General features: G+C 45.6%; 2 protein-coding genes across 2 annotated transcripts in view; both read left to right on the forward strand.

The window, feature by feature from the left end:
- LOC135921429 (uncharacterized) overlaps positions 1-12791 on the forward strand; it is a 41517-nt gene extending 28726 nt beyond the window's left edge. The window contains exons 3-5 of the mRNA XM_065455786.2: positions 1466-1807; positions 5846-6034; positions 11136-12791. Of these exons, the coding sequence (XP_065311858.1) occupies positions 1466-1807; positions 5846-6034; positions 11136-11332 (728 nt within the window). The 3' untranslated portion in view covers positions 11333-12791. The remainder of the gene's footprint in view (positions 1-1465; positions 1808-5845; positions 6035-11135) is intronic.
- A 1395-nt stretch (positions 12792-14186) lies between these two features.
- LOC135921469 (solute carrier family 26 member 10-like) overlaps positions 14187-26982 on the forward strand; it is a 94919-nt gene continuing 82123 nt past the window's right edge. The window contains exons 1-2 of the mRNA XM_070526596.1: positions 14187-14332; positions 15324-15376. Coding sequence (XP_070382697.1) covers positions 14187-14332; positions 15324-15376 — 199 coding nt within the window. The remainder of the gene's footprint in view (positions 14333-15323; positions 15377-26982) is intronic.

Consider the following 26982-nt stretch of genomic DNA (forward strand, 5'->3'; position numbering starts at 1 on the left):
TGAGCTCTCCATTTCGGCCGGTGCTGACTGGCTACAACAGTGCGAGTGAGAAGGTGGCAGGCTCCGGCCACCCGCCTCTTCCTCGGTCGTATCCTAGCCTAGAAGATGAGTACTTCACCAGCAACCAAAACGGACAGCCGACTATGTGGACACTGGTGTCGTCTAGGTACCCCCATGCCGACACCAGTGGGAAAGGCTTAAAAACTGCGCCTTAAAAAGCATATCAGTGGCGAGCAGTGAAACTGCGTTCTATGCTTATACTGAGCGGGATGACACCAGTGGGAAAGTTGAGCAGAAAACGGCAGATATATTACAACATTAAAAAAAATTGCTTGATGCCCCCAGACGGCGTCAAAGCTTATGTCGTCACTGAGGCTGTTGCGGGAACTTGAAGCCGGCGCCACCACGTGTTTTCTTTTGTATTTACGTTTTTTTTTGTCTGGCTTACGGTGACTCCTCTCAAGATGAGAGCATGATAAAAGGTGTATTTCTTACTTCAGTTCAACTTATTTTTTTAATGTCCCTTTGTATGTAGGCAACTGCCATCAGAAAGCAATTTTTTCCGCTCATCCCGCATTCAAATTTAGACATGACGCAGGAAAATTAATACAACTGGAACAAGTTCGTGCAGAGATGACTATTATATAAAATTAAAATTTATACGAAAAAAAGCTACCGTGGGGCCTGGACGTTGATTTACTTGCAAAGCAACTCTAGCATAGCCGCGTAGTAGGCATTCCAGATGCAACAAGGCGGGGCCACTGCAGCATCGTTGCAATTTGGCCCCCACATAAAACTGAAAACACAGAATGTAACCTCGTTTGTATTAAACATAAGGAATGGTGTCATGAACTTTCTGCGGCACTAGTTTGGATAAGGGGAGGACAGTAGTGTTGCAGACATTGCAATACCAGCTCAGAAGTGCAGGAATATGGAAAGTTAGGCCAGTTGGCGGAACTCTACCATGAAGATACATAAACCATATATAGTGCGTCCGGTGTGCGGTACAATCACATGACTGAATTAGATCCTAAGCGAGAAAGGTTCGTTATATAGAATAATATAGTGCGTTTTCGCGAATTATACCTCATAGGCCCTGGTGAGCAATCGCACTTAAAACATCATTCAGCTGTCACAGAAAAGAAACCTTTCAAAATTTATCTACTTCTCGCTGTCCTGTTTTTAAAAATAGTCTTGTGTTTTAAAATACTGGAGGTCCAGTACAGGGCGCATAAAAAGCAGAACCAATTCTGGAAGTAGCATTAGAAGAAGCAAAGCTAACTCCGGAGGCGAAAGGGAAGCTTAGCACCTGAGTTTCCATCAATCAAGGACCATGGATCTGATGTCTTCCTTTAAATACGCAAGCAATATTTTTACGTCATTACTGCCTTCGTGTTATTTTTCTCTTTAAATGCACTAATTCACCACCGGAGGTGTTCCCGTCTTCACTTCTCCGTCGTTGCAGCGGGGAACACAACAGAAACGACGCCGTCAATTCATTACGATGGCCTGGTGGATGACGAGTGGACATCCTCTGACGACAACGGCAGCCTAGTGGTGCGACCTGGCGTCAATCTGCGCCTGAAGTGTCTCTACCCTCGGAGCCTACTCGGCGGGAACGTTACGTGGCTTCATAACGGCAGCGTCTCACGTTACGGCGCTTCCGTGTGGGCCAGAGGAGGTCCTACGGACAGTGGTGAAAATGCGTACATGTTGGAGATTAACCGCACCACACACCAGCATTCTGGGACGTACAGCTGCGAGACGCTGAATGGGACACGCCACTCTATCACCATCAAAATATTAGGTAGGTAATACGGGTTTGCAACAACCATAAAGGTCTAGTAGCAGAGGGTACCGGCAAGCGCGAGAGCGTCGCACAAGTTATGCCAAATAACTGCAAGTGTTGCGGAAACTGCGCATTTCTCGTCATTTGGCACAATGATAGGGTGCCTCGACAGCAGCGAAGAGAAGCGGTACTATCGAGGCAGCCTAGCACAAAAACTTACCGGAGCGTTGTTTGCCTGATATATCGCTTTTGTTCCCTGCACTGCTAATTCCTAGAACTAATCGTGTATTTTATACTCTTGGAATGTATTCTCGCCCCTCCCCTCTGCAATGTACAATTATGTACCTTGAAGGTATCACAAATAAATAAGTAAAAGTGAAAATTCAAGTGATTCGACAATGTCAATCCGGAACACCAGAGGGTCCCTACTCTGCCGTATTTTTCACGATGATGAAAAGCTATCGGTAAATTGACTACCTGTATTATTGATAGTTTTCACTGCATTTTTAGAATCTTTCGAGAAATAACCAGGTCTTTTTTTGCCACCGTCCAACTGTTCTCGCGAGCCAATCCTTAATATAGTGCAGTCCAACCCCGCGGAAAAAAATTGCATGGAGGTAACGTAGCACCATGTGGTGGTACCTGGGGTACAATGCGAGAACTGCATAATGACCTGCTGGTAAGGGGACGATTCTCGCATTCTTTGCTCGTGGTAGCTGTGTTTTGAGGAGCTGTTGTTTAGACGCTGCCCCTATGGTCTGTGACCGGAGCCGGGCGACGTCGCTGCATGTGGTTCCGAACTGGTCCTTCAGGAAGTGACGCTTCAAGTACTAGTTGAGTGAGGCGTACGGGTGAGGCACGGTGGTTTTGGGAGGGCTACCCATAACCCATACGGCAACGTGGGGCCACAAATGACCATCACCTAAAAACATGCTACGCGCATTCTTGGACAGCAGCCCGACTTGTTTGTTATGCGACTTCCCAGATGTAGTTTTTGAGCTAGGTAATCTGCGCAGAGAACGGAAGCCTGGAAAAAGCCAGAAGCGTCCAAGAAGTGCATAAAGAATTTGCGGTCAAGGATACAATTATTAGAAATGCTCGCTGAGAATACGGTGACAATAAGGTTGCAACCATACTTGGTATCACCTTAGGTTTTTCAAATGGGCTTCCCCGTTCCTGGTGAAAAGCAAAAAAAGAAAGAAACGCGTTTAGCTACAGAAATGTTAGCAGCGCGAAATAATAGTTGCTGAAAACTGAGATCTCTAAATAGACGTGTGCGTTGAATCGGCTATGTGACCCGCACAACAGGGTCATACCCGTAGGAATGGCTACCTTTGAAACTGCTAATACAAGGTTTTAGATATATAAGTTACTTCAAAAATTAAATCGCAGTTCCTTTAACATTGCTCGTCCAGTGTAACCGGTCTGGATATGCGCACGAACTTTATCCACAACGTAGGACAACAGCATATCAAAAGGCGGTTCTCAGCCGTCCACTATATTCTAATGGCTGTTCGTTACAGATAGTGTGATATGTTACAGCTAACTGAGGTTGTAGACTCAAGCAATACCATATGACAGTGTAGCCTAAACGGCGATACATTGACCGCCATAGCAAGGTATAGCACTGCAATTGGGCTCCTCGTATGGTGTTCTAAAAAACTTGGAGGACGCTTAAGCTTCGCCTTTAATAGTGGAACGCAACAGAATTCAAAGATCCCCGACTACTTCTAAGGCTTCCCGGCAACTGCAGCTTATGTAACCGTGATGTTCACCAGGAAACGCTGGCGGCGAACGCTATGCACGAATGTGAGTGGGTGAGCTTTTTGGTAGAGACGCGGACTCATGCGTGGGCCGCGGATGCGTGGGGGCGAGTGCCATCTGGATGATCTTGTTTAAAGGAACCGAACGAGCCGCGCCACTCTATGAATAGTAGAAATGCTGGAAAAGAGGTGTTTCTTCGAGTTTCCGCGTATTAGAATTACGTTTTCTGGTATCTTCAAATTAAAATCCGACACTATCACTACTGTAGTGTGTGTTTAGGTTATACTTTCTGAATTTTTTCCTGACGCAGCTTACTTTGAGCGATTCGATTAGTTTAGTAACGCCTCTGCTCCACGCGGAGAGCCTTCGTGTTTGTGGTTTGGAACGGTTTTTCGCCATATGACGTCCGACGCCGACAGCGGATATTTTGCAACACGGGGCCTTTAACGCTATCGCCTTAATACATGCAATTGCCAAATGTTGGCACTACGCAGCACATAACGCAAATCCGGCTCAATAGGCAGAATCGCGCCCTGGCAGCTAGCCGGCGTCTCACAACGTCGCCGGGATGAAGAACGCCACAAGTGGCGTTGCAGGTGATGGAATAACCGTCACCATTAGTCAACTGCCAGCGAAATATTAGGTAACGTTAGCGTGACCTTTAGAGCCCTTTCCGCTGAGAAGCAGCGCATACTAACAGCAACTAAGCAAGGACACTGGCGTCCTCACGTGGTCGTGCTTACAATGTTCATGCCAGCAGCAGCAGGCAGAACTTCGCCCTGGCTCCACTAGCGAGTTGATAAGGGGTAGCGTTGACGATGCATCGAGTGCGCTTCGTCGTTGTTCGGGCCAAGCGAACTTAGTATATCTCAAGGCCCTATGAATCTCCGCGCGATTCATGCATGCGCCCTCTAGCGGGAGAGCACGACAGATTTGGAGGGGCCACGGCGCTTTTGCGCCTCGAACGTCCTTACATCTGTTGTCGCGCGCGCAAAATACCTCATAATCACATGACCTTTCTAAGAGAATTAGGCTGGGCGCTGTGCTGATAACGTATTCGCAACTGCAAGTACTTAGCAACTACACCTACTTTCTGTGAAAAAAAAAGACTGACTTGAAGGGCAAAGCCACACGGGCAGTCTTGTGGCTGAGATCGAACTAACAAATTTCTTATTCACAAGTGCTCGCAGTCATTGGCCAGTCGCTTCCGCGACAAGTGTGCCCAGCACCAGGTTCTGCTAGATTTATTTTTACAAAAGGTTATCGCGCGGGAGCTTTTTACGAATCGAGGCCCAGTTCTATTACGCCGGACGAAGGAAATGTGCGGTGTTGTACCGTGTGTATGGTAGTACGGGAATATTGTAGGCGCAGTTACGTGCCGATCCAAAAGATTGCCAAGTACCATCAGTTTGCCAGCTAGGCCATTAAAAAGCGCATACAGCGCTGTCCCGTTGCTGTATCATATGCCTCTTCACTTTCAGGGTCTACCAAAAAAGAGTAAGTGGATCCACCTAGATCAGTGATTTTCAAAGAGGGAGATAAAGAAAAGAACTTGCTTGAGGCACTTTTTGAGTGTATCATGTGTCTCTTCCGATGAACCTCGGAAGAACTTTATTGGCTGCGCCTGCCATACGCATTCGGTAGACCTTGAAAATTAAGTAGGTACGGCGGGAAATACATAGAAAAATAAAACAGAGGTGATGACTATTTTGTGGATGCCTCAGAGCTAACTTTAGGACAAGCTGTTGCGTTCACATTATCGTACACGGTCGCGTTGCTCAACTGCAGTAGCGCTCCTAGATAATTTCAGTGTTTTGAGAGGCCTATGTAAGCAGCGTTTAACATATTGCAATAATATGCTCATTAGAGCTGTTAGGAAAAACAAGTGGATACACGCATGCTGCTTTCCAGCAATCCTGTTGACTAAATCAAGCTTGGCTTTTGTCATATCACAAATGAACGAGTCACATGGAAATCAGTGCTTAACCTTGTGACTTCATCTATCCGTTTCGATGCGCGGCGCTGAACCATTACGCGAACATCCTACAGCTAAGTGCACTCAATCACTCCAGTAAGTATAAAACAGAACTGCAGTGGGCCGTTGTGGTATGCTCACGTGTAGGTTGAGACCACCTGGTGTTCTCTAAGGTGCACCTGAATATAATTGCATGAGTGTCGAACACAACGACATCACGGGAATACCGCATCGGAGATATGGTCATTGGACTCAAGTGGTCTAGTAATACGAGTACTCACTCAAGAGGCTACCTATACTGTTTTACCTGTTTGCAGATGTGCACTGTAATACACCTGCGGCCCCAGAGAACGGCGAGGTGCTGGTCAAAGGCGCGGGACAGGCCCTCGTGGGCAGCAAAGCTCACTTCCGTTGCTTCTTAGGCTATGAACTGCGCGGGTCCGACGTAGCCACTTGTCTGGGAAGCGGGCGTTGGTCAGTTACGTCACCGAAGTGCGAAGAAAGAGGTGAGTATGTTTAAGAAAGTCTACACTATGCGAAGTTTCAATATTTTAAACCAGTGCTCCAGTGGCAGTGACAAAAGATACAGACTAAATGTTGGAACCGGTGGCACAAGCAGTAGGACACACAGCAATATCTTGGGCTGCTTTAGATGGAGTGACAATAAATACATGTTTTAGATAGCTTGACGACAAATAGTATAAAAAACGAGGGAACTGACAATGCGCTGTTGTTAGGGCTTATATTATATTGAAAACAGGGGGGGGGGATGACGAAGAAAACTGGCAAAAATAATGTTATCAAAACTATATTAACTTATGAAGGAGGAAGACCTGGCAAAAAAAAGTACAGTGGCATACAGGCAAAGGTTGGGATAAGATGCCAAAATAAATAATGTAAGAGTAGGCAATGTATTGAATTTCGTTTGTTTATAGTACTATTGATGTCCAGTTGGTTGGTCTCTTCTATATTCTGCGAATGGGGTGGCCTCCTTTTGTGTTTCGTCCTAGTTGGTTTCTATAAGTGGGGACAGAATGCCTTTGTTTGTTAGCAAGGGGCGGCGATCCTTCTGGCAGTGTGACACTCGGCGCTGATAAGCAATTGTCGAGGATATACGTTTCTCTTGCTTTTGTTTCAGGACATGGTTCCCATAGTCTTGCTTGGGCCACTGAACTATATCAGTAGCAGTACATATAATATCGTAGCGACCTAAAGCAACACAAGTGAACAAATTAAAGTGGGTGGGCATTTGCCCACAATTGAATGTATTGTGGGCAAATGTATTGAATTTCGTTTGTTTATAGTACTATTGATGTCCAGTTGGTTGGTCTCTTCTATATTCTGCGAATGGGGTGGCCTCCTTTTGTGTTTCGTCCTAGTTGTTTTCTATGTGCGGTGACAGAATGCCTTTGTTTGTTAGCAAGGGGCGGCGATCCTTCTGGCAGTGTGACACTCGGCGCTGATAAGCAATTGTCGAGGATATGCGTTTCTCTTGCTTTTGTTTCAGGACATGGTTCCCATAGTCTTGCTTGGGCCACTGAACTATATCAGTAGCAGTACATATAATATCGTAGCGACCTAAAGCAACACGAGTGAACAAAACAAAGTGGGTGGGCATTTGCCCACAATTCAATGTAACTGCTCACATTCTAGCACAGGAAGCCGAGTTTTCCACTTGAAGGTAGTGCCAACTGCATCCCTTCCTCTTTGCCTCCTTTCCCAATAGCAACGGCATTGGCATATTGGTTGACCGCCAGTAAGCTCGCCGTGTAGTTACTGGACGCATCGGCCATCTCGCGGTAATCTCGCGGTTCTGTGCGCGCGAGCTCTACAGCACAACTCACGCGTCCTCTGTGGCCGGCGCGAAATTGTGTAGACGGCTTTCTTGCCCGACTTTTCGAATGGCACCTTTACAGCGAAGCTATGTTATTTTCACAACGATTTTCGGTGGGCAGTGGCAACGTTGCGTGTAGCGCCTTGCTTTGTATCGAATGTAGTTCACATCGGAGGCACCAAGCGAAGCGTCGTTCTGAAGCGCCCGCGATGCTCCGAAGCGCATCCCTAAACCTTGGTATCGTCTTCAATGCTTCGCCTTCGTGCGAAGCTGCCATTTTTTTTCGTTAGAGTATTTGCTAAACGTCCTCACATGCAGGAGGCTAAGTGTGCCGAAGTGCAACTTTGCAAGTAGAAAGCAGACCAACTGAAGATTCCACAATGAACATTTACGACTATCTAGCAAATGGCCTAAAGGCGATGTTATTTACAAGTTTGCAAAGAAATTAGTAATACGTTCGGGAGACCTTTATTGGAAACCACTGTTGATGTCTGTCTGCTAGGGTTGGCGAATATTCGAAATTTTGGATACTAACCACACAATATGCACTTGCGATTCATATATGGAAAATAACTATTCGGCAGGTAACTGACGTAAGTTTTCCCAACAACCGACTGATATACTCTGGCTACTGTTCTCTGCATGCTGAACAAAGTACCGCAAATTATCAGAAGTGATCAACGACAAACCCTTTTCCTAGTAATGCAGACACAAAATGATTTATGGAAGCTTTCTTTATGGTTCTGGGTCGCTGGCCTACATGAAAAACTTGGGTTCTTGCTTGTGGTCTGTCATTTATTGCATAAAATAATTACATTCTGGAGTCTTACGTGCCAAAACTACCATATGACTATGAAGCAAGTCATAGCCGCATTAAGTCCGTTAGTTGGGTTCATGGAACGTAGTTTTTTTCGTCAGCTACTGTCGCACGCCAGAGACCAGATTCTAGGGAACGAGCCACCGTTCTGAGAGCACGTGGTGTCGGCACGTCTGGCCCTGCGTTGCCTTGCTGTGCCTTGCTTGACGCTTGTGGTGTGGCGGTTCTTTCGGACGGCGGGCGCCCTTTCGTTTTCGTAATGCTGACGTCATATATTGATCAACTGTTTTTGGTACAGTTGGATTTCAATCTCGTGGGCAGTCTTTGGCCACTGTTGCACAACCGACGTACAGTTTCTTTACATCTTAATAGTGCTGAAATTCCTACAAAATACACTTACGATTGGTACTGGGGATCACCTAGGGATGGATCATGAAACGCCTCTTTTGGTAGGCCGCCTTGGCAATTTACCAGAATTCGCCTAAGCACTTTTTAAGAACTGCGGTCAGAGTGAAGGATGGGCTTCCTCGGTCACATTTCAGTTCAGTGCACATACCTAGCGTTTTTGTTTTAGCGGCACCGAGTCTTTAAAGTCAGAACGCTTTCTCTGTAGATGCGGCCCCGTGACCAGCTTTCGTTTCGCCTTGCTGTCTGCGGCGTTGGCCTAGCAGTTTAATTCCTGCAGGCCGCTAAATTTACATCGTTCCGTAGTTGCTCAGTGGCTATGGTGTTGGGCTGCTGAGCACGGAGGTCGCGGGATCAAATCCCGGCCACGGCGGCCACATTTCGTTGGGGGCGAAATGCGGAAACACCCGTGTACGTAGATTTAGGTGCACGTTAAAGAACCCCAGTTGGTCGAAATTTCCGGAGTCCTCCACTATGGCGCGCCTCATAATCAGAAAGTGGTTTTGGCACGTAAAACCCCATAAATAAATAAATTAATTAATTCAAATCGTTACTCAGTCAGGCGAGACGTGTCCATTTCCACCGAACCTACTGCTTACGCTGCTTGATCATAACCACGTTTGGTGAAAACGCACTATCTGCGGGAAATCTTTCTCCAACGCAGGTGTGCAAGTTGTATTAATGAAAACGCAACAATTGTAGCAGATAGGAAGTAAACTTCCTCACTGAATGCAAAACAAAAAACAAAGAAAATGTATGCGACAAAGGCAGGAAAAGCGACAACCTGCTTAGTGTACCCGGAGTTAAGCGAAACTATATTATTGTAAGTCACTGTTCAGCGAGACACTTGCTAGCCTCGCACATGTCCTTCATCACCTACGTGCCTTTCACGGAATCCATGACTGGCTTGAGCTTTATAGGCTGGATTGCAGCTTATGCAGAAACGATTCTTGCGTCTAAGTGTTCCTCAGTGGCACGTTCAGTGGCGTCAGCAACATTCTTCACATGTCCCCAGCGGCGCAAATCAAAAGGGGAAAGATGCGGAGGTGTGTTCGCCACGGAAATGATCGACTGCATGCTGTCCATCGAAGAGGGCAGGCGTTTTGAAAGCACTTCATTGACTTACGAGGGAATTGCAAATATTTGCCATCGTGCTGACGCCATGCTTTCTCTGGGACACTTCGACACGATTCGGCGATTAATTCCCCTACGACTTATTTCAGTATTATATTTTCTATATTGCCCCAGAAGGCATCTCATAAAACGAAAGTGAGGGCCGATTGCTGTATCATCGTAAATCCCACACCCAAGCGTTAACCTACCAACGTTATTATGCTTAGCTCACCAAGCCAGTGGGAATTTTAATTTCCCCAAGAGTGCCGATTGCGAATGCTCACAGCTTAATTTCGATGAAACCGGGCTTCACTTGTCCAGATGATTTCCTTGCGAAATTCAGGTGACGTCGACGTCAGAAACGCTCTTTTTCTTGCCAGTTTTGATATCAAGGCGACTGCCAAAGGGAATTAATTATTCGGGTAGCTTCCACGTACATCAACTCCGCTATTCAAAATTTGGTGGTCGGGCTAAGTAGCGCCAAAGACGGCCTCGAAAGTACTCATTTGCTGAAGCCAACTGTTAATTATAGTTAAATCTTTATTACGAAAGTCATTTAATAGCCTCACGGCTGAGGAAATTGCTTTTCTGGAGGCTGTCAATTCGTATACTGGAATGATAACCATAAGATTACCGTCACTTTCCTTATTTTTAATGTTTTAAAAATTTGGTGCAACGAAAAAAAACACACTGTCGGTATAATGAACTGGCTATCTAAAGACACGGGCTTCACGATATTGTATCAGCATAAAACGGGCGGATCATCCTCATTTTCCTGTGTATGTCTTAAGCAATTTCGGCATTACAGAAGTAGCTTTGGTTATATGTGGCCGTTTCATAGCGGGGTATGAGAGTGGCCAACATAGGACTCTTTCATGTGTCGTAGCGCCGCAAGGGACCAGATCAAACAATGCTACCGGCAAGTGCGCTAACTTTCACTGAGTTTTATTCAGAAAAATGGCGGTCCCAAACGCATTAGCATCAATGAGCAGGTAAAAAAGGCAGGTAAAAAAATATTATACGGATAAAAGAAATACAAAACGAAAGATGTTGCTGTCCTACAGCAAAAATGTTATTTAATAATTGACGTTTGCGGTGGTCCTATATGAAGCAACACCTACTCCGCGGTAACCTGATCAATGAAAAACATATACAGGTAGGTCCTATGCACTCACAATTTTCTTGTCACCATAATTTACTCTGTGTGATGGCATTGTATAGGAAGGGCCCCAATGTTCCCGAATCGATCATATTTGCTGGTGCTGTTTGTAAAAAAAGGAAAGAGCTGAAGAGTTCTCGCAATTCTGTAGCAGACGGCGGTGCGTGAGTGCCACGTGCAGTAATTTCCTGGAACGTGCATTTTATTTGCGAGAAATAAATAAACGTTGTACCGTTGTTGCTTGGAAGGCGCATAGGAAATCGCGCGTTCTCCACGCAGAGCAATTTGTGCCGCCAGAGGGATCCTGCCAGCGGCCGGCTCTCCAAGACGGGCTGACTGTGAGTCCTGACAGGAAGTGGTACGAGACGGGCTCCCGCGTCCGCTACAGCTGCCAGGGAGGAAAAGTTCTCGTCGGCATGCCCACCACCCAGTGCCACGAAGGCCAGTGGATGGGCCGAAACCGAAGCTGCCTGTGATACGACGCACACCGAAGAATAGATTCTCTCGGTCTTTGATCTTGCGGTGCAAGTTAAGCAGACTTGAAAGCAGAAATCAAGCATGGTCTATAAAGAAAACAGCTTTCAGAGCTTGGTTTACCGCATGGTAATGACTGGATTTTATTAGTGTCTTTAGGTTTTCACCGGTAATTTAGTTCTAGACAGCTGTATCAAGTTCTCGCGCAGGGTAACCTTAAAAACAGCGACGCCATCTGTCACATACATTTTCATCGTCATTTATTATTCCCTTAAAAGTTCCTGCTCGGGGTATAACATGGGGGAGGAGGGGTGTTGTAATATACAGTATGCACCGGAACTGGTGAGTGACCCACGGATAAAAAGACTGCCAAGCTATGCTGTAAATAAAAGCAGTCGAAAAACAGCAAGAGAGACATCATTTAAGAAGATCGCTCGAGACTTAGTCGAAAAAAATGTTAACAGCATACACGCGGCGGAGCGAAAAGCACAATTCCAAACGATTTGGGGCAAGGAAGTAAGATTGAAACGCAAAACAACATTAAACAATCAAAAAGCAAGAAATGTAAACTGTAGTTAACGCATGAGTTGTGTCAATACTTATTCATGAAATAATACAGGTTGATGTTCAAAGACTGCCAATTCAGGCAGTTTATTCCACTTCGCTATGACAATAGGCAAAACCGAATTGTTATATCGTTAGTAGAACTGCGAAGACGCTGAACGTTAAATGAATTGAACATACGACGACAAATGCGGGGCGCTGGGAGAAGGAGCGTTCCGTGTAAATGCAAAAAAAAAAAGTGTAGTACATTCTATTAAATAGGCAGAGTAGGGCGACTGAGCGCCGGCGTAGTAGAGAAGGAAGACTGACGGAAGATTTCATTTTACTTCTGCTGTGGTTGTAGTCATGATTAGAACATACAAATCGCGCTGCGGAGTTTTGAGCTTCTGCAAAGGAGTTATCGAGGTAAGTTTATTAGGGGTTTCAAACAGACGCAGCATATTGCAGCTTTGTACGTACGTGGGTTTCGCCGGCCGGTTGTCCAACATATAGGGGTGAGAAAGATGGATTCCTTCTGATGAAACACCACGACCTCCACGCGTCTGCTGCAGCTTTTATTATGTATTCTACCCAGGTTAATTCTGTAGTAATTAATACGCCAAGGTACCGGTATTCTTAGGCATGTGATATCGGTGACGAGTGGAACGAATATGTATAAATGGAATGAAAACGTACCCGACACCCATGCATAATTTTCTATTTCTAACCAATAAGTTTCTTCATCCACTTCGGGCACCAGTTTTCAATAAGGTCTGTCATTCTGCTGATACACCTGATCTTCGTGGTTATTGATATGATGCTTAAGTACGCAGTCATCTGCCAATGGGCGGATTGTGTATGAAATTTGAATGGAAATCTTTGACGAATACTAATAAAATCTACGGATCAAGAAGCGAATCCTGGGAAACACTGTATGTTACTTTCGTTAGCGAATACTGACCTCTTTTGAAAGTGAACTGCATTTGATCTGTGAGGAAGGATGTTGTCCATGACACGATCAGTGGGTCAAGACAAAGTGACGCAAGTTTTTTGATGACGCGTTGGTGAGTGACGCGATCAAATACTTTCGAGAAATCCATGACATTGAGCTCAGTCTGAAGCAAATATAAGACTCAATAACCCAGCATGAAAGCCACGTTGTTTTAGACGAACATTGCTTTGTCTTCAAGGTGCCGTGCTATGTATGAATATAATATGTGCTCCAGAAGCTTGCAGGCGATACAGGTTAGTGAAATGCGGTGATAATTAGAAAGTTCTAATTCATTTTCGGTTCTGAATAGGGGTACAATATTCGCAGTTATCCATTCCTTTGCAAGAGAACGCTCGGGGAAAGACTACATAAATATTACCTATAAGATGCGACTAGAAACAAAATTAGTAGCCTGTAGAATTTTGGTAGAAATATTGTGAGGTCGGTGAGCACATGGTATTTGAAGTTTGTTAATTAAAATATACATATCCCTGTGGAGGTAATAGTGACAGAAGGCACATGGGAAAAACCTAATGTCGGTGCTATAATTGCACCACCAGTTGCATCACAATGAAAACTGATGTGGAAAGCGCATTCATTACATCAAAATATTATTCATGAAGAACACAACACTCATCCGGATTGGTTGAAGACTTATTAACATAAGGATGTGGGGCTTTCGCATCGCACGAAGACGCCTGAGAAGATCGGCGCCATTGAAAACGAAGACGCGCGTTGGCTGCACGCGCTTCTTCTGGCCTGCCATTCAAGAGATGGACTCCACCCCTACTCATCAGCACATAGCTTACAAGTGCACGCAGCGTTCGGCAGACGCCATCTCGCGGCTACTTGGCTGTGGGAGGCGCAACCCTCCGAACGGCATTTCGGAAGCCTATTCGCTACCTTTGACTAGGCCCGGCGAGCGGCAATAGCCAGTGGCAGCCTAGAAGTAGAGCTTCACCCGCAATAACGAAGTCCAATCATAATTTCAATAAAGTTGTTTCTCTCTCTCTCTTTCTCAAGAGATAGAGTTCATTTGGGCCGCCTCCGTTTTCAACCTACGTTACATATTTTCTGGTGAAGATGTTGAGTACATGGTACCGCTCTTAGATCTAACACCATCTAAGAGCCCACTACGAAATCTGATAGAGGTGACTCTTGTTCACGTACGAACAAGCAGTCCACCTCAAGGACTATCACCTGAACACGTCATCTACCCAAACGCATCAGAAGGCTGAGTACATCAGTTCGTCCTTCTTCCTCTACTGCACCGACCGGGGTCGTTCTTAACCAGCCGGAAATCCCAAAATTCTTCCGTGGCGATGCTTTCAGTGAAGCTGAAGGGTGGCTCCATCAGTTTGAGTGTGTCGCCGAGTTCAACGGCTGGACTGCTACGCAACGCCTACTTTGCCCTCGAGGACTATGCTCGGACATGGTTTGAGAACCATGAGGTGGCCCCATCTACATGGTACGAATTGCGACGGCAGCGGATCAGTACGTATGTAAGCCTCGACTGCAAGGAGTGAGCTGAATCTCGAATTCAGGCGAGGGTACAGTGACCAAACCAAACTGTTCCACTGGTTGTGGAAGGTATGTGGTGCATTTTTCCACGTACGAAATACGTCCATGCCGGAAGAAACGAAGTTAAGCCACTTGATGCGCAATGTCAAGTAAGAGCTATTCAGTGGCTTCATACGCCATACACCAAAAGCACAACATACCAGAGCTTCTCGGTAAAACGTGATCAACGAAAAAGGCACTGCAGCAGCGAACAAGGCAGTATAAGAGAGACGTGTTGGCCCCATCGCGTGAATCTCTTGCTTTAACCTTGGATAGCACCGGCACCTTGCGGGAGCTCATGATGTTTCTAGTTCGAGAAGAGCTACAAACCCTTCTGGTGACTCCGGCATCGGAACTATGACTTTTGCTGGCTGAAGTCGTCCGTGAGGAATTCAGACATGCAGGCTCTCCGAGTCCCAGAGCTTTGCTACTGCGGTCATCATCGCGCCAAACTATGAAGAAATCAACTTCGCAACTTCATGTGTGACAAGGCCAATAAGTGCAGAGTCTACGCACTCCGTGCTGCACGTGATCTCATTAAACAGGAAGCACCGCAACAAGGGACAGTGTTTAATGACTCCAAGTCAGCCCTTCAGTGCATACAAAGTCCAATGGACCCACTGAACAAATGGCCTGAGAAATTCGATAGATATGTCTTCGCAGCCATTACAAGTGACACAACATAATCTTACAAAGGCTTTCATGACATTGCAAGAACTGCGGGAATGGCCACACCAATGGATCCGCCTGATTTGCACATGAAAATGGTCATTGTGTCTGGCTTCCGCTTTCGCTAACACACGCTGTGGCTGTCCTGCGATTTATGTCCCTTGACTGTACTTTTCCCTTGTGGGATTCGAATGTTTCCAGCACATGCCGTTTGCGTCCTTTTTCTCCAGGATATACAGCTACATCTTCCACCTGGGTTACTACGACGTGAACAGACCATGCTGTACCATCTGCGGCTCGGTGTGGCATTTACGAACTCTTATGCCTTCCTTACTAGAATGGCCACCAGCCCCACGTCCGAAACATGCAACTGTGAAGAGACGCTCACACTGATTATCTGTGTCGGCCCGCGCTATGGTGCCGAAAGGCAGGTGATGTGCAGATTGATGGACCAATTGGGCAATCGTCCACTACCACAACTCAAAGCTTTATGCCAGTTTTCCCAAAGAACACCCGTGCAGAACGCCTTATTCGTGCTCCTATGGTTCCTGTGATCTACGGGGCTTCACAATAGACGTTAAGACTGTCCCCTCCCGCTCTATAGTGTACGCGGTTTGTTCTGGATCGTCTCCATTTCTCTCTCTCCCCCTTTATGCTCTTTTTGCTTTTATCCCCCTAATCCCTCCCCCCTAACCCAGTGGCAAACCGGAACTACGTCTATTTAACCTCCCTGCTTTTCTCTACATAAACTCTCTGTCTCTCTCTGTCTTGCCGCATTCGGGCAGTGTTTTAATAAAACCCACCAACGCCAATGTTAAAGGAATTCAAGTGGAATTCAACGGAATGGAGAGAAAACTCATGCGCACCCAAATAATTCTTGATAAACTCTAAATGAGGTAATAGAATTCAGTAAATTTGAAAAGCCTCATGTCGTTCCAACAGCTTATGAAATATAATCGAATGGCAGTCAAGACTACATCATTGCCTTATCTTCCTACTGCGATGTTTCTAAGGGAAAACCCGTTTTATGATTCTTGAAATGTGAGCCTAAAGCAAGCAGTCAGAGCGAAGTTTGATCGTAGATGGTGCTTCATGGGCACTGCTCTGTGCTCACTTGACGCGCAAGCCACGCAAAGGCCACTACGGTGAACCGCAAAATTATTGGTTGAAAGTAACGCACAAATCACTGTAGATCATATCGTCCCTAAATGTGCAGCCGCTGTGCTGCAGCGTACGCAAAGCGTTGGCGCACAATATTCTAAAGTTTAAGGAGAGGTTTAAAAACAGTCGCAGTTTCACCTGAAAGGCGAAGCATGGATTGTGATAGCAAATTAGTAGCCAGCTATACGAAGTAGAGATAATAGTTTAACAGCCGTATAAACTTGGAAACATTCGCTTACTAACTGAATCGACAAGCATGGTGTCAGCGCGCGCGCGCAAGCATGAACACATCACACTCGATGAGCGCGCATACTCAGCACAGCAGCAGCAACGAGCGAAGTGCCTTTCGTGCGGTGTATTCCTTCAACCGAAAGAACGGTGACCACAGAGCGCGCACAACGTATGAGCCGACTGTAGATCCCTTTCAAAATGGGTGTAAGAGAATGGGCTACAGGGCAGCCATCACTTACGAGGCGCCCCGAATCAGACGCGGTGAGCGTCAAGCCATATGGTCGAGCAACGCGGCGTTCGGCGCAGCAACGAAACGTGCGCCTGAGCAAGCGGAGTGAACCAAAGAACTCGGTATCCCGGAGGGGGAAATGATGCACGCCAGCCAAACGCCGTGATCGGCACGGGCAGAGAGATAGAGAGATAGTGATCTAAAGAAGGGAAGGACGCTTGATTCTACAGAGGGAGCCAGGCGAAGCGTTGTCAGGGGAGAGAGTCCGAGCAGCGCCTCCTCTATAGAGGAGGCGCTGGTCCGAGCCGCGACAGCTCCAATGCGCGCGTGGCACGCCATCTGTCGGGGCAGCGCCGTACATGGAGAGGAGGGGGTCTTCTGTGTTTGCCGCAAGAGGGCTCTCCGTGTGCGGAAAGCGCAGACGAAATGCAGCGAAACGCACATCGCTACTCGTGTAATTGCGACTTCTGTAAGTTACATGTTCATAATTACCGATATACACCACAGTATAACTTTCCACGGCTCGTTTCGAAGGCAACACCGCATTCACTAGAGGCGCGTTTGTACCTTTTGGAAGCATCGAAATCGTGGCTGAGTGGTAGCGTCTCCGCCTCACACTCCGGAGACCCTGGTTCGATTCCCACCCAGCCCATCTTTGAAGTAGCTTTTTATTTATGGAGTGCCTGCCGTGATTTATCGCTCACGGTCAACGCCGCAAAACGCTGACGCCGATACCGACGCCGACACCCGACGCCGACACCGACGCCGACGACACCGGCTTTTCTGCGACACGAGCTCCTTAACGCTATCGCGTTAAAATACGTCGCACGCGGCCGTGCAAAGTAGGCACTTGTTGGCAGAGTCGAATCACCCTCCCCCCCACCCATGCTACCTACCCATATTCCTCCATAAGGGCACCCGAGATTCAGCCGCGATCGTCAGTTCCCCTTGCGCCGGGTGTCGAAACGCGCAGTTGCTGCCAGAGCGCAACCCCCCCCCCTCCCTACCTCCCATCCCCCCATGGCCTTTCCCTCTTCCTTTCCCCATGGCCCATCCCCCTGCCCTCTACTTTTTTTTATTCACGCGCGCCAGATTGAGCGGCAGTCGTCGAATTCCCTCGCACATACAGCATACGACGCACGGTGATGGTGTTATGAACGCAGAAAGTTGGGCTAGTCGGTGTTTGTGCATTCCTTGAGAGGACAGATCACTAGACGGATAAAGTCTAGCGCTATGTCCTCTCCCACCACTTTTCGTTAGTATTCTTTGCCCTAGTAGCTACGCCACAGCAAATGCACCGACGGTGCTATGACCCTTCGACTTTGCATTGAAGCTGAGTGTCCATATAATTAATAAAATGGGTTCTTGGGAAGATTACGATACCTAGGATCCCATTAAAATACTGAGCCGTGGCCACAAACCTTCAAATCGACTATGCAGTTTCAGCACACTAAACATAGAATTTCAATTAGCTGATGTACACTGAGCCACATACACGATGGTGTCTCAATATGTACAGACACTCAGGTGTGTTCTTGAGAAGATTCCTCGCGGTTGCTACGAAGGAAAGTGTCACTTTAAGCGCCGATGCTAGTTATGCCCAGGGTGAGGTCAAGAGTCCACCTTGTATCACACCTCATGTAAATCCCACCTTATTATAACAGCAGTCCTTAAAATTATAAATTCAAATGCGGAGCATTGAATTTATTCAAGTGCATTCAGTGCGTTCAGCCAGTACGCAGGGCAACTGAGGCCATTACAGCACCGGACAAAGGGCTCCACCAATGCTAAACCCAGCCAAGAGATTCCGAGAATACTCTGGCGGACTACAACAGAAGATCCTGCAGAGACCAATAAATGTTTTTGAAGACGATGGTAATTGAGCCTACACTGCAGTTTCCAGGAGGCAGCTGTACATGTGCGCTGGTAACAGCGTCATCATTTGGCAAGGTTGTCGGGCAATACACACGCGGCTTGCCAGTCAGGTGCATCTTGTTTCAGGTTCCATTGGATTTATTTCACGCCGCTGGTATTTCAATGCAATCAATATTGCTCATTTGGGACCATATTCAGTACGGGGGAAAATTTAGCACTTGTGGAGGTTTGCCCCTTTCTTTTAGCTTGGTGTTAAAGCCCTCGCAGACGTGTCCAAGACAACAGCCGAGTTCTCTGTCAATGCAATCGGCACTCGAAGATCTTATGCGTAGTTGTAACTGCTGCTCTTTATCCCATCAGGGCAAACAATACGCACGACGATAAGTTTTATAACGGCATGTGATGCAGGTGAATGCCTTGTTGTTCGGTTCCCATTGATGCGCCAGCCGAAGAAAAGAAACCTCATCGCATATAGAGCGTCCACATGGCTAAAACCCCCGCTTGAAGAATCCATATAAATTAGGAGTTACAAAGTTAGAGAAAGCAATAAAGAACGTTGGAACAATTAAACCAGTAAGCACGAGAATCAGCATTGGCAAGAGAAACTTTCATGCTGCCCAAGATAAAATTGGACATTGTCATAAGCAACTTCGACAGTACAATAAAATCAGCAGGGGTTTGCTGCACTGAACAGTCCCCTTAAAAGCCTCGTTGACGTTGTTAGATGTAGCAGCTGAGATGGAATGTGAGTCCTGAATCAAGGTTAGACCCAGAAAAGGATGAACGGGGAAAAATTAAATTATGGGGTTTGAGGTACCAAAACCACGATCTGATTAAGAGGCACGCCGTAGTGGAGGACTCCAGAAATTTGTGCCACCTGGGGATCTTTAACGTGCATCTAATATAAGTAAAGAGATGTTTTTGAAATTCGCCCCCATCGAAATGCGGCCGCCGTGACCGGGATCCGATCCCGCGTCCGTCCAACACCATGGCCCAACACCATGGCCACTAAGCAACCACGGTGGGTGACGCACCTGTTACAGCGAGTTGCCTATTAAATCATACAGATATTTGGAACTTCTACATTATTTTGTATCTATACAACGTATAGAGGACAGCGGCACAGATAAAAAGCCATAAAATGATCTTGACTATGTCTGTGTCCCTTATTGGTTTCTTTGGCCACACGTAGCCATGCATTCATAAATACAAGATGAACACATGTGTTAGAAAAACAATTTAAATATAAACAATGTGTGGGTAAATGGGACTACATATACAAGGTTACTTTCGCAAAGCGGCGAAAATTCACATGAATGGAGGAATTGTAATTCTAATAAAGTTACGAAAAACAGGAACAGGAAAACAAGGAAATACAGACAACATAAATCACTTTTCATTTACGGAAAAACAACTTGCCGCAGGTGGGAACCGAACCCACAACCTTCGCATTTCGCGTGCGATGCTCTACCACTTGCGAAGATTGCGGGCTCGGTTCCCACCTGCGGCAAGCCGTTTTTTATCCAGTTTAATTTCCATTATTTTTATCGTTTCCTTATTTCATTTATTAAGCACAAGTAATTTCCCCTATGTTGTATTTGGTGTCATTGTTTCTTGGCTTCTTATGATATAACTAATAAAAATCGGGCCGCTCGGTTCTTTCGTATCCCAGCCCGGCTTTATTCCACAAGCTTTACCCCGACACCTATGCCTCTAGTTCTTGCAGGCACTGCAATGACATCGCTAGCCTACACCATACGCTCTGGCGTTGCCCCTCGTTACGAGGCCCAGATCAATCAATGAGGACAAGTGGCTCTCCGCTATCAAGAGCCCCGACGCCGGGGCGCAACTATGGGCTGTCCAGAGGGCTCACGATGCGGCGGTCGGGCATGGCCTGACTGTCCCAACGTGGGACCGGCCCGCAGCGCGCTGAGTCGCGTACCTCAGGACCTTCATTAAAGTTTTGCATCCATCCATTCGTCCCCTCGGTTAGCCCCTTTCTTCTCGTTTATTACACGGGGTCTTGAACCCGGCAACATTGATGCCTTCAGGTAGCATGTGTAGGTTTATTGACCAGTTGCTTTCATCCAAAAAGATCACGTTCTCTTGAAGCCTGCGGCAAATAGGACGTTCCACGTCCGCCTCTAAGGTCTGTGATGGGTGACGCTGGCTCACACTCCCTTCTACTAGGACACATAAATATCCAAGACAGTGAATGGGCAAGCGACGCTGCGGTAGCTCAATTGTAAGAGCATCGAACGTGAAATGCGAATATTGTGGGTTTGGTTCCCACCTGAGGCAAGTTGTTTATTCATCGACTTTAATTTCTAATAATTTATCGTTTCTTTATTTAATTTATTAAGCACAAGTAATTTCCCCTATGTAGGCCTTGGTACCAGTGTTTGTTGGCTTCTTATGATATGACTAATAAAAATCGGGCCCCTCGGTTAACCCCCTTTCTTCTCGTGTTTTTTTTTCATTTACGGGTAACATTCACAGAAATACAAAACTAAATAAGTCACTGTGCAATTTCACATTAGAATACATGTTCATCAGAACAAAACACAAAAAAGCACTAAGCATACACGTGAATGACAGTATGAGTGGCAAGTTTGGGCACCTTATTGAAATGATAATAAATATGCCGATTAATGAAGAGAGTTAAGTAGAGATGGCAGATCATGACGCAGCATTTGACTCCCGTAGTTAGTTCTTGAGTGCGGAATATGCCAAGTTTCTCTGTAAGGTGTACTGAAACTGCTCGTATTTAATGTTAGCCTTGTCAAGTGCTCGAGAAAATTAGCGCTACCTTTTCTTTCTGTTAAAAAGCGTTTGAGGAAAATTGTATTGTAGACCGATATTATCGGCGATATCTAATTGACAAAAAGAGGATCAGTATGCGCATCGAATGAAGAGTTTGAAATTGCACGGATGGCTTTCTTTCGCAATAAATATAGAATGTTGATGTTATTGCTAGTCGCGTTGCCTCATACGAGGTGACAATAGTTAACATGAGATAAAAAAACGGGAATTAAAAAGTAGTAGCTTCACTCTTAATGGTAGAAGGAAGCGTAGTATTATTAGTATTCCAAAAACTCGTGCAAGTTTGTTAGCAATAATGTTAACATGGTCATTCCATAGCATAGTCTCTTGGAATATGACACCTAAAATTTTAACCGTTGGTACTATGTCTATGAAAGAAGTGGCTATTCTTAGATATCCGTCAATGCTATGCTTTTTGTTTTTTTGGCTGAAAAAGCACCCCTTTTGTTTTGATAGTATTAATAATGAATGAGTTGAATAGGCTCCACTTGTTTATTTGGGCTAGTGTATCATTAGCAACACATAGCAATTATTTCACGTCCTTAGAAGTTATAAATGAGCTAGTGTAATTGGCATAGATGACAAATTGTGCGCCGGTATTCATATTAGTTATGTCATTCATATACAGGTTCAACAATAGTGGTCCAAGTATGCTTCCTTGAGGAACTCCAGCGAATATAGGCAAATTTTTTGAACAGTTGTCACCTACGACAACGGTCTGATACCTGTATTGCAAATAACTTCTAATTAGGTTCAGGAATGTTCCCCTAAAGCAATAAATGTCAAGTTTCGTTAGTAGAGTATTGCGATTAATGGTGTCAAAAGCCTTCGAAATAGTAATAGTAGTGTCCAAAAAGAGATACTATGTAGTAACGAAATTCATGCAAGCTAATAAAACGTAGCATATGCGATAAAGAAAATACTATGATTAGCTCGTAACGACCGCTGCCGTAACCGTCTATAGACCGAAACCGGTGTTATTTTGGATCGTTTTCGGATTTCAGGATTGCTGCTTCGAACTTTTCGAAAAACGTTGTTCTAGAATATCTTTCTTTCATCGGTCTCTGAACCTCCTTTGAAAACTTTTTTGTAACCAAGGGTGCATGGCGGGCACTTGCTTCGAGGAAGTTGACACAGACAAGTTCAAGCAAGCGAGAACTCAAATAGCATACTCGCTAAAGACTTACTTTAACTAAGACAATGCGTTGCTTGTCACTCTCGGCTTTTCGAACGTCATTGCTGATGCTTGTGTGCTGCTTCTTCACCAAAAACTTGGTTATTAAAGTGGGTACGTTTGAAACGTGATACCTCGACCTCTTGGCAGCCAGCGCCTTGCCCGCCATCGTTAAATGCTGTGTGATCAGTGAGGGGTTGAATGCAGTCACAAAGCATAAAAAAGGGTCTCGCTTTCAAGTGATACAAGCGTGCGTCAGCTGTCAGCTTGGTGTCCCCAGCGCGCACCAGTGGCGCATAAAGTGCCGGCCACCACGTGCCCTGAATATAGGGTTTCGGACAATTAGTACTATACGTATCCTGGAAAAGGCGTGGGCCCGAGGTAAGTGTTAAAGTTATACGTGCTGTCATCCCCAGGCGTCGCATGGGAAGCATTTTAATAGATCTTGTTTGTACAGCGGCAGGCATAGCTTAACGACTTTTTATGCACGCGGGGGTTTTAGCCATGTGGACGCTCTATATGCGATGAGGTTTCTTTTCTTCGGCTGGCGCATCAATGGGAACCGAACAACAAGGCATTCACCTGCATCACATGCCGTTATAAAACTTATCGTCGTGCGTATTGTTTGCCCTGATGGGATAAAGAGCAGCAGTTACAACTACGCATAAGATCTTCGAGTGCCGATTGCATTGACAGAGAACTCGGCTGTTGTCTCGGACACGTCTGCGAGGGCTTTAACACCAAGATAAAAGAAAATACTCAATACGGGCCTTCTGAAACGCGTCATATATAAACCGCTATCACACAATTACACGCAAAAGGAATAGAAATGCCGAGAGATATGGTTTCTTATGACGTAAAAACCAGAAAGGATATTGCAACACAGCAAAGGTAGCGCCCGCTGTCACAATAGTACGTAATCTGATCAGTACTTGCAACTAATGTTGAGCAACAGATGATTCTCGACAATGAGAGCCATCAGAGGTGATTTACTTCTATAGAAGAAAGGATGCCAGTAACGGCAATTCATAGGAGGACATCTATTTGCATGAAATACGCGTAGTATATAAACATTTGTTATGGCTATCTTTTTTCCCCTATAATTCATTGTCGGTAGCCGCTTACTGAGAAGTTAACAGGCGTCACGGAGGCAACAACACAGTAACGAGGAAGAATTGTGATCGAAGCGTTTCGACAGACCCGAGGGGAACAGCGAGAAGTAATGGACGACGACATGACAGCTTGGGAGACGTCATTCACTGACCCACGTAAGTAGTCACTGAAATATTATCTTTTCGACAAAAGGACACATTTAAATGGCAGTTTCGGCGTGGCATAGATTCTTCAAGTTTTTCAATATTCTGGCCTCAGTGCTCAGCCACCTTATGTTGATATTTTGCAATATAGTTTAATCTTTCTCTTACTGGTCTGAATTCAGACAATGTAACCCCGATAGGTCAACGAGCCGCTCTAAAGCAATGGATGCCTGAGCCTGGGGATAGCGACAACGTTACGGCAAGGGAACTTGTTTTCCTAAGTGCAACAAATCCTTTCTCTAGTAGCCGTTTGTGAAACTCTCAGTCGGATGGCGGAGGAGAATAAGCGGACGTTTATAGAGTACATCGAGAATAGTAAAAGTTAGCAAAAAGATGAGTGTCTAAAGACACCGACAGAAACTGGGAAGAGTGGAGGGGGGGGGGGGAAGGGGTTATGCTGCTTGTTCCGAGAAGCCGCTGTGATAAAAAAGCGGGAAAAAAATCTCCATGCTTGCGCAGCCGCTGTAAAACCAGTAAAGTACTTGCTCATAGCTCAAAAGGGTTTGAATTACGGACAGTCTGTTTTGCCGAAGAATGACAGGCGTATTGACTGCAATGTGCACAAGCACAAAGAACAGACAAACGAAGCAGTACAGGCAGTTATTGAGTTATGTGTCTTTCTGTATGTTTCTACAACTAATGCTCAACTTTCCGCTCTTTCGAAAACGATACGCTATGTATAGTTTCGTTAACGAGCAATAAAAATAAGGAAGAGTGTAAAAGAAACGGAGTTGTATCGAGCGACGTACGGTTAAGAATAAAGATTGTGCGGGCGTGCAAATATTCCAAACTACAAATCGAATGGTCCATCCTATTCGATTCGTATTCATTTCGAGAATTCACTGCCATAACTTGTAGAATATTTCTTCTGTTTCAGTGCAGAGAGGCAGCAAGAATTCTAGTAGCGTGCCGGCAGAAAGGCTCATGCAGATGGCGACTCGTTGGAGTTCTTCTGCTCTCATTCTGATTTCGTGGCTGCTGCGCTAACACTCGGATTCCTGAGGAAACGTATTGACGAGAGTACTTACACAAAGTAGTTTCCACTTGTTCAAGAAGCATTAGGCAGCCTTAGGGAGCTTAGGGATCACGTTAGGCAACCTACGGATTTGCTGTCTAGGTTTGAGTATAACGATTTGTGTTTTAGTCAATGTCATTTTATTAAGGTACCCTTAAAACAATATGGGGTGCTCTGCTGCAGTGGGCTTACCTGCTTAGAGAGCATTACATTATATTACGTGCATCTTCTTCCACGCTGTTACTTTCTTTCATTGCTGTCTTTATCGTAGTGCAAAACATAGAGCCACCGTCGTTTTGTTTCTCACTTACAGCCTTTTTAGTTTAGCTGAAATCCACTTGGTTACAAGAATACACGTGCAAAGATATTTTAGATGAGCCTTTTTTGCCAAACATACCCCATGAAATCTTTATATTAGATTTCGTTAGTATACCTAATAGCGAAATAATTGTTTCTTTGTCAATATTCGGGAGTCGTTTCTCACAAATATTAGCGTTACATTTATTTCAGAATCTGGCACTTAAAACGGTTGAAACAAAAGGGACATGAAACGCAATTAATAAATAACAATACAATATTTGCTAAGAAAAGCAATGCGTAAAACGCGGCGTGTGAAATTAAACCATATGATTGTGGCGGCTGTTCTTATAACACCCGTTTTAGCCACGTTTAAGACCTCTAAACTCAAGTCCTGCAGCCTAGTATCATCAAATAGCCAATAGATTCGACAGTGTTATATAAACGTGTGAGCTAAATATAAATGGTGCCAATTAAAGCAGTTAATATGTTGGCGAATACAAGAGCCCTTCCTTAAGAATTCTCTATAATTAGAGCCCTCGTTCGATCACTATCGATTACTTCGCCTACATCCTCCCTCATACATCTGTCTTGCGCTTGTAAGCATTTCTGGTGCATTATTCTGCATTTCTGCTGTAAGCATTTCTGGGCACCATTCACGACGGTTTCGATCTGTGATAGCGTATTGTTTATAAAGAACCATTTGTAAAGGTCCAATGCACTGCAATGTCTCCTAAGGACAAATGGTCACTATAACGGGGCACTCCCGAGCAATCACTACAGGGGATAATTTTATTTTCACGAGATTTCATTTGACTAGCGCCTGATCTGTTCGGCATTACGTATGAGAGTGTTTGCCAATGGGCCAGTAACGTTGCCCGCTGAAATCTCCCGAAAACAACATTGACCCCACTGTCCAACACTCATAGAGAACCCTACTTATAAGAGGGGGTGTGACGTTCTGGAACTGCAGAATGGATTAGAAGGGAAGTCGTGGTGGTAGGAATGCGAAATAATTTTGACCTCGCGCGGTTCCTTAGCGTCTGCCCGATGCATCGTACAAATGCGCTTGAACCACAGTGGGCCTGCAAATGAAACTCCAAATTTGTAGTGGTAGTGCTGGTGAAAATTTATTTTTGTCCGGTAAGATAATAAGGTGAGCTTCAGCCTGCCTGCGCGTCTGCCACGAGCCCTTGCGCTCTGGCGGCGTCGTCGGCCCGATGGGTTTCCCACAGTTCATCTTCTGGGACTGAGCTTAGCAACACAGCACACCAACGTGCGCGGAGGCTTTCGCCAGAGGCTGCCTCCCGTGGCTAATCGGCAGCCCATTGCCTTCCGAGAGCACATGCTCAAGAGTTGCGCTTGAGCCGCATAACGTATATTCCTTTGTCTTGTATATGCCTGGATGGATTGTATTCCACGTTGCTGAATTACAGTATGCTCTTGTTTGTAATTGTTGCCACTGGGCAGACTCCGACTTATTTAGCTTTTGTTTAGGTGCTGGATAAGTACACCTCTGCATGTTGTAATGTATTCTTATATCTTTGTATTCCGTTAATCTCTCTTTCCACTCCCAACCTCCGTCCTCACTTTCTTCGTTGGCTCCCGATTTGACGGGACGAACATTTGTCGCAACACAGTCGGTTAGCCATCGAGCTGCGTTGTGTGTCGGCTCTTTGTTTCCGCCGTCCCCTGGTGCGGCCCGAGTATGGGCAGGTGTCCATAGTATTTAAACGTTTTCTTTCTTTTTGTGGTCCATTCAATAATA

Source organism: Dermacentor albipictus, chromosome 10 (genome assembly GCF_038994185.2).
Source record: "Dermacentor albipictus isolate Rhodes 1998 colony chromosome 10, USDA_Dalb.pri_finalv2, whole genome shotgun sequence".
Classification (NCBI taxonomy): Eukaryota; Metazoa; Arthropoda; class Arachnida; order Ixodida; family Ixodidae; genus Dermacentor; species Dermacentor albipictus.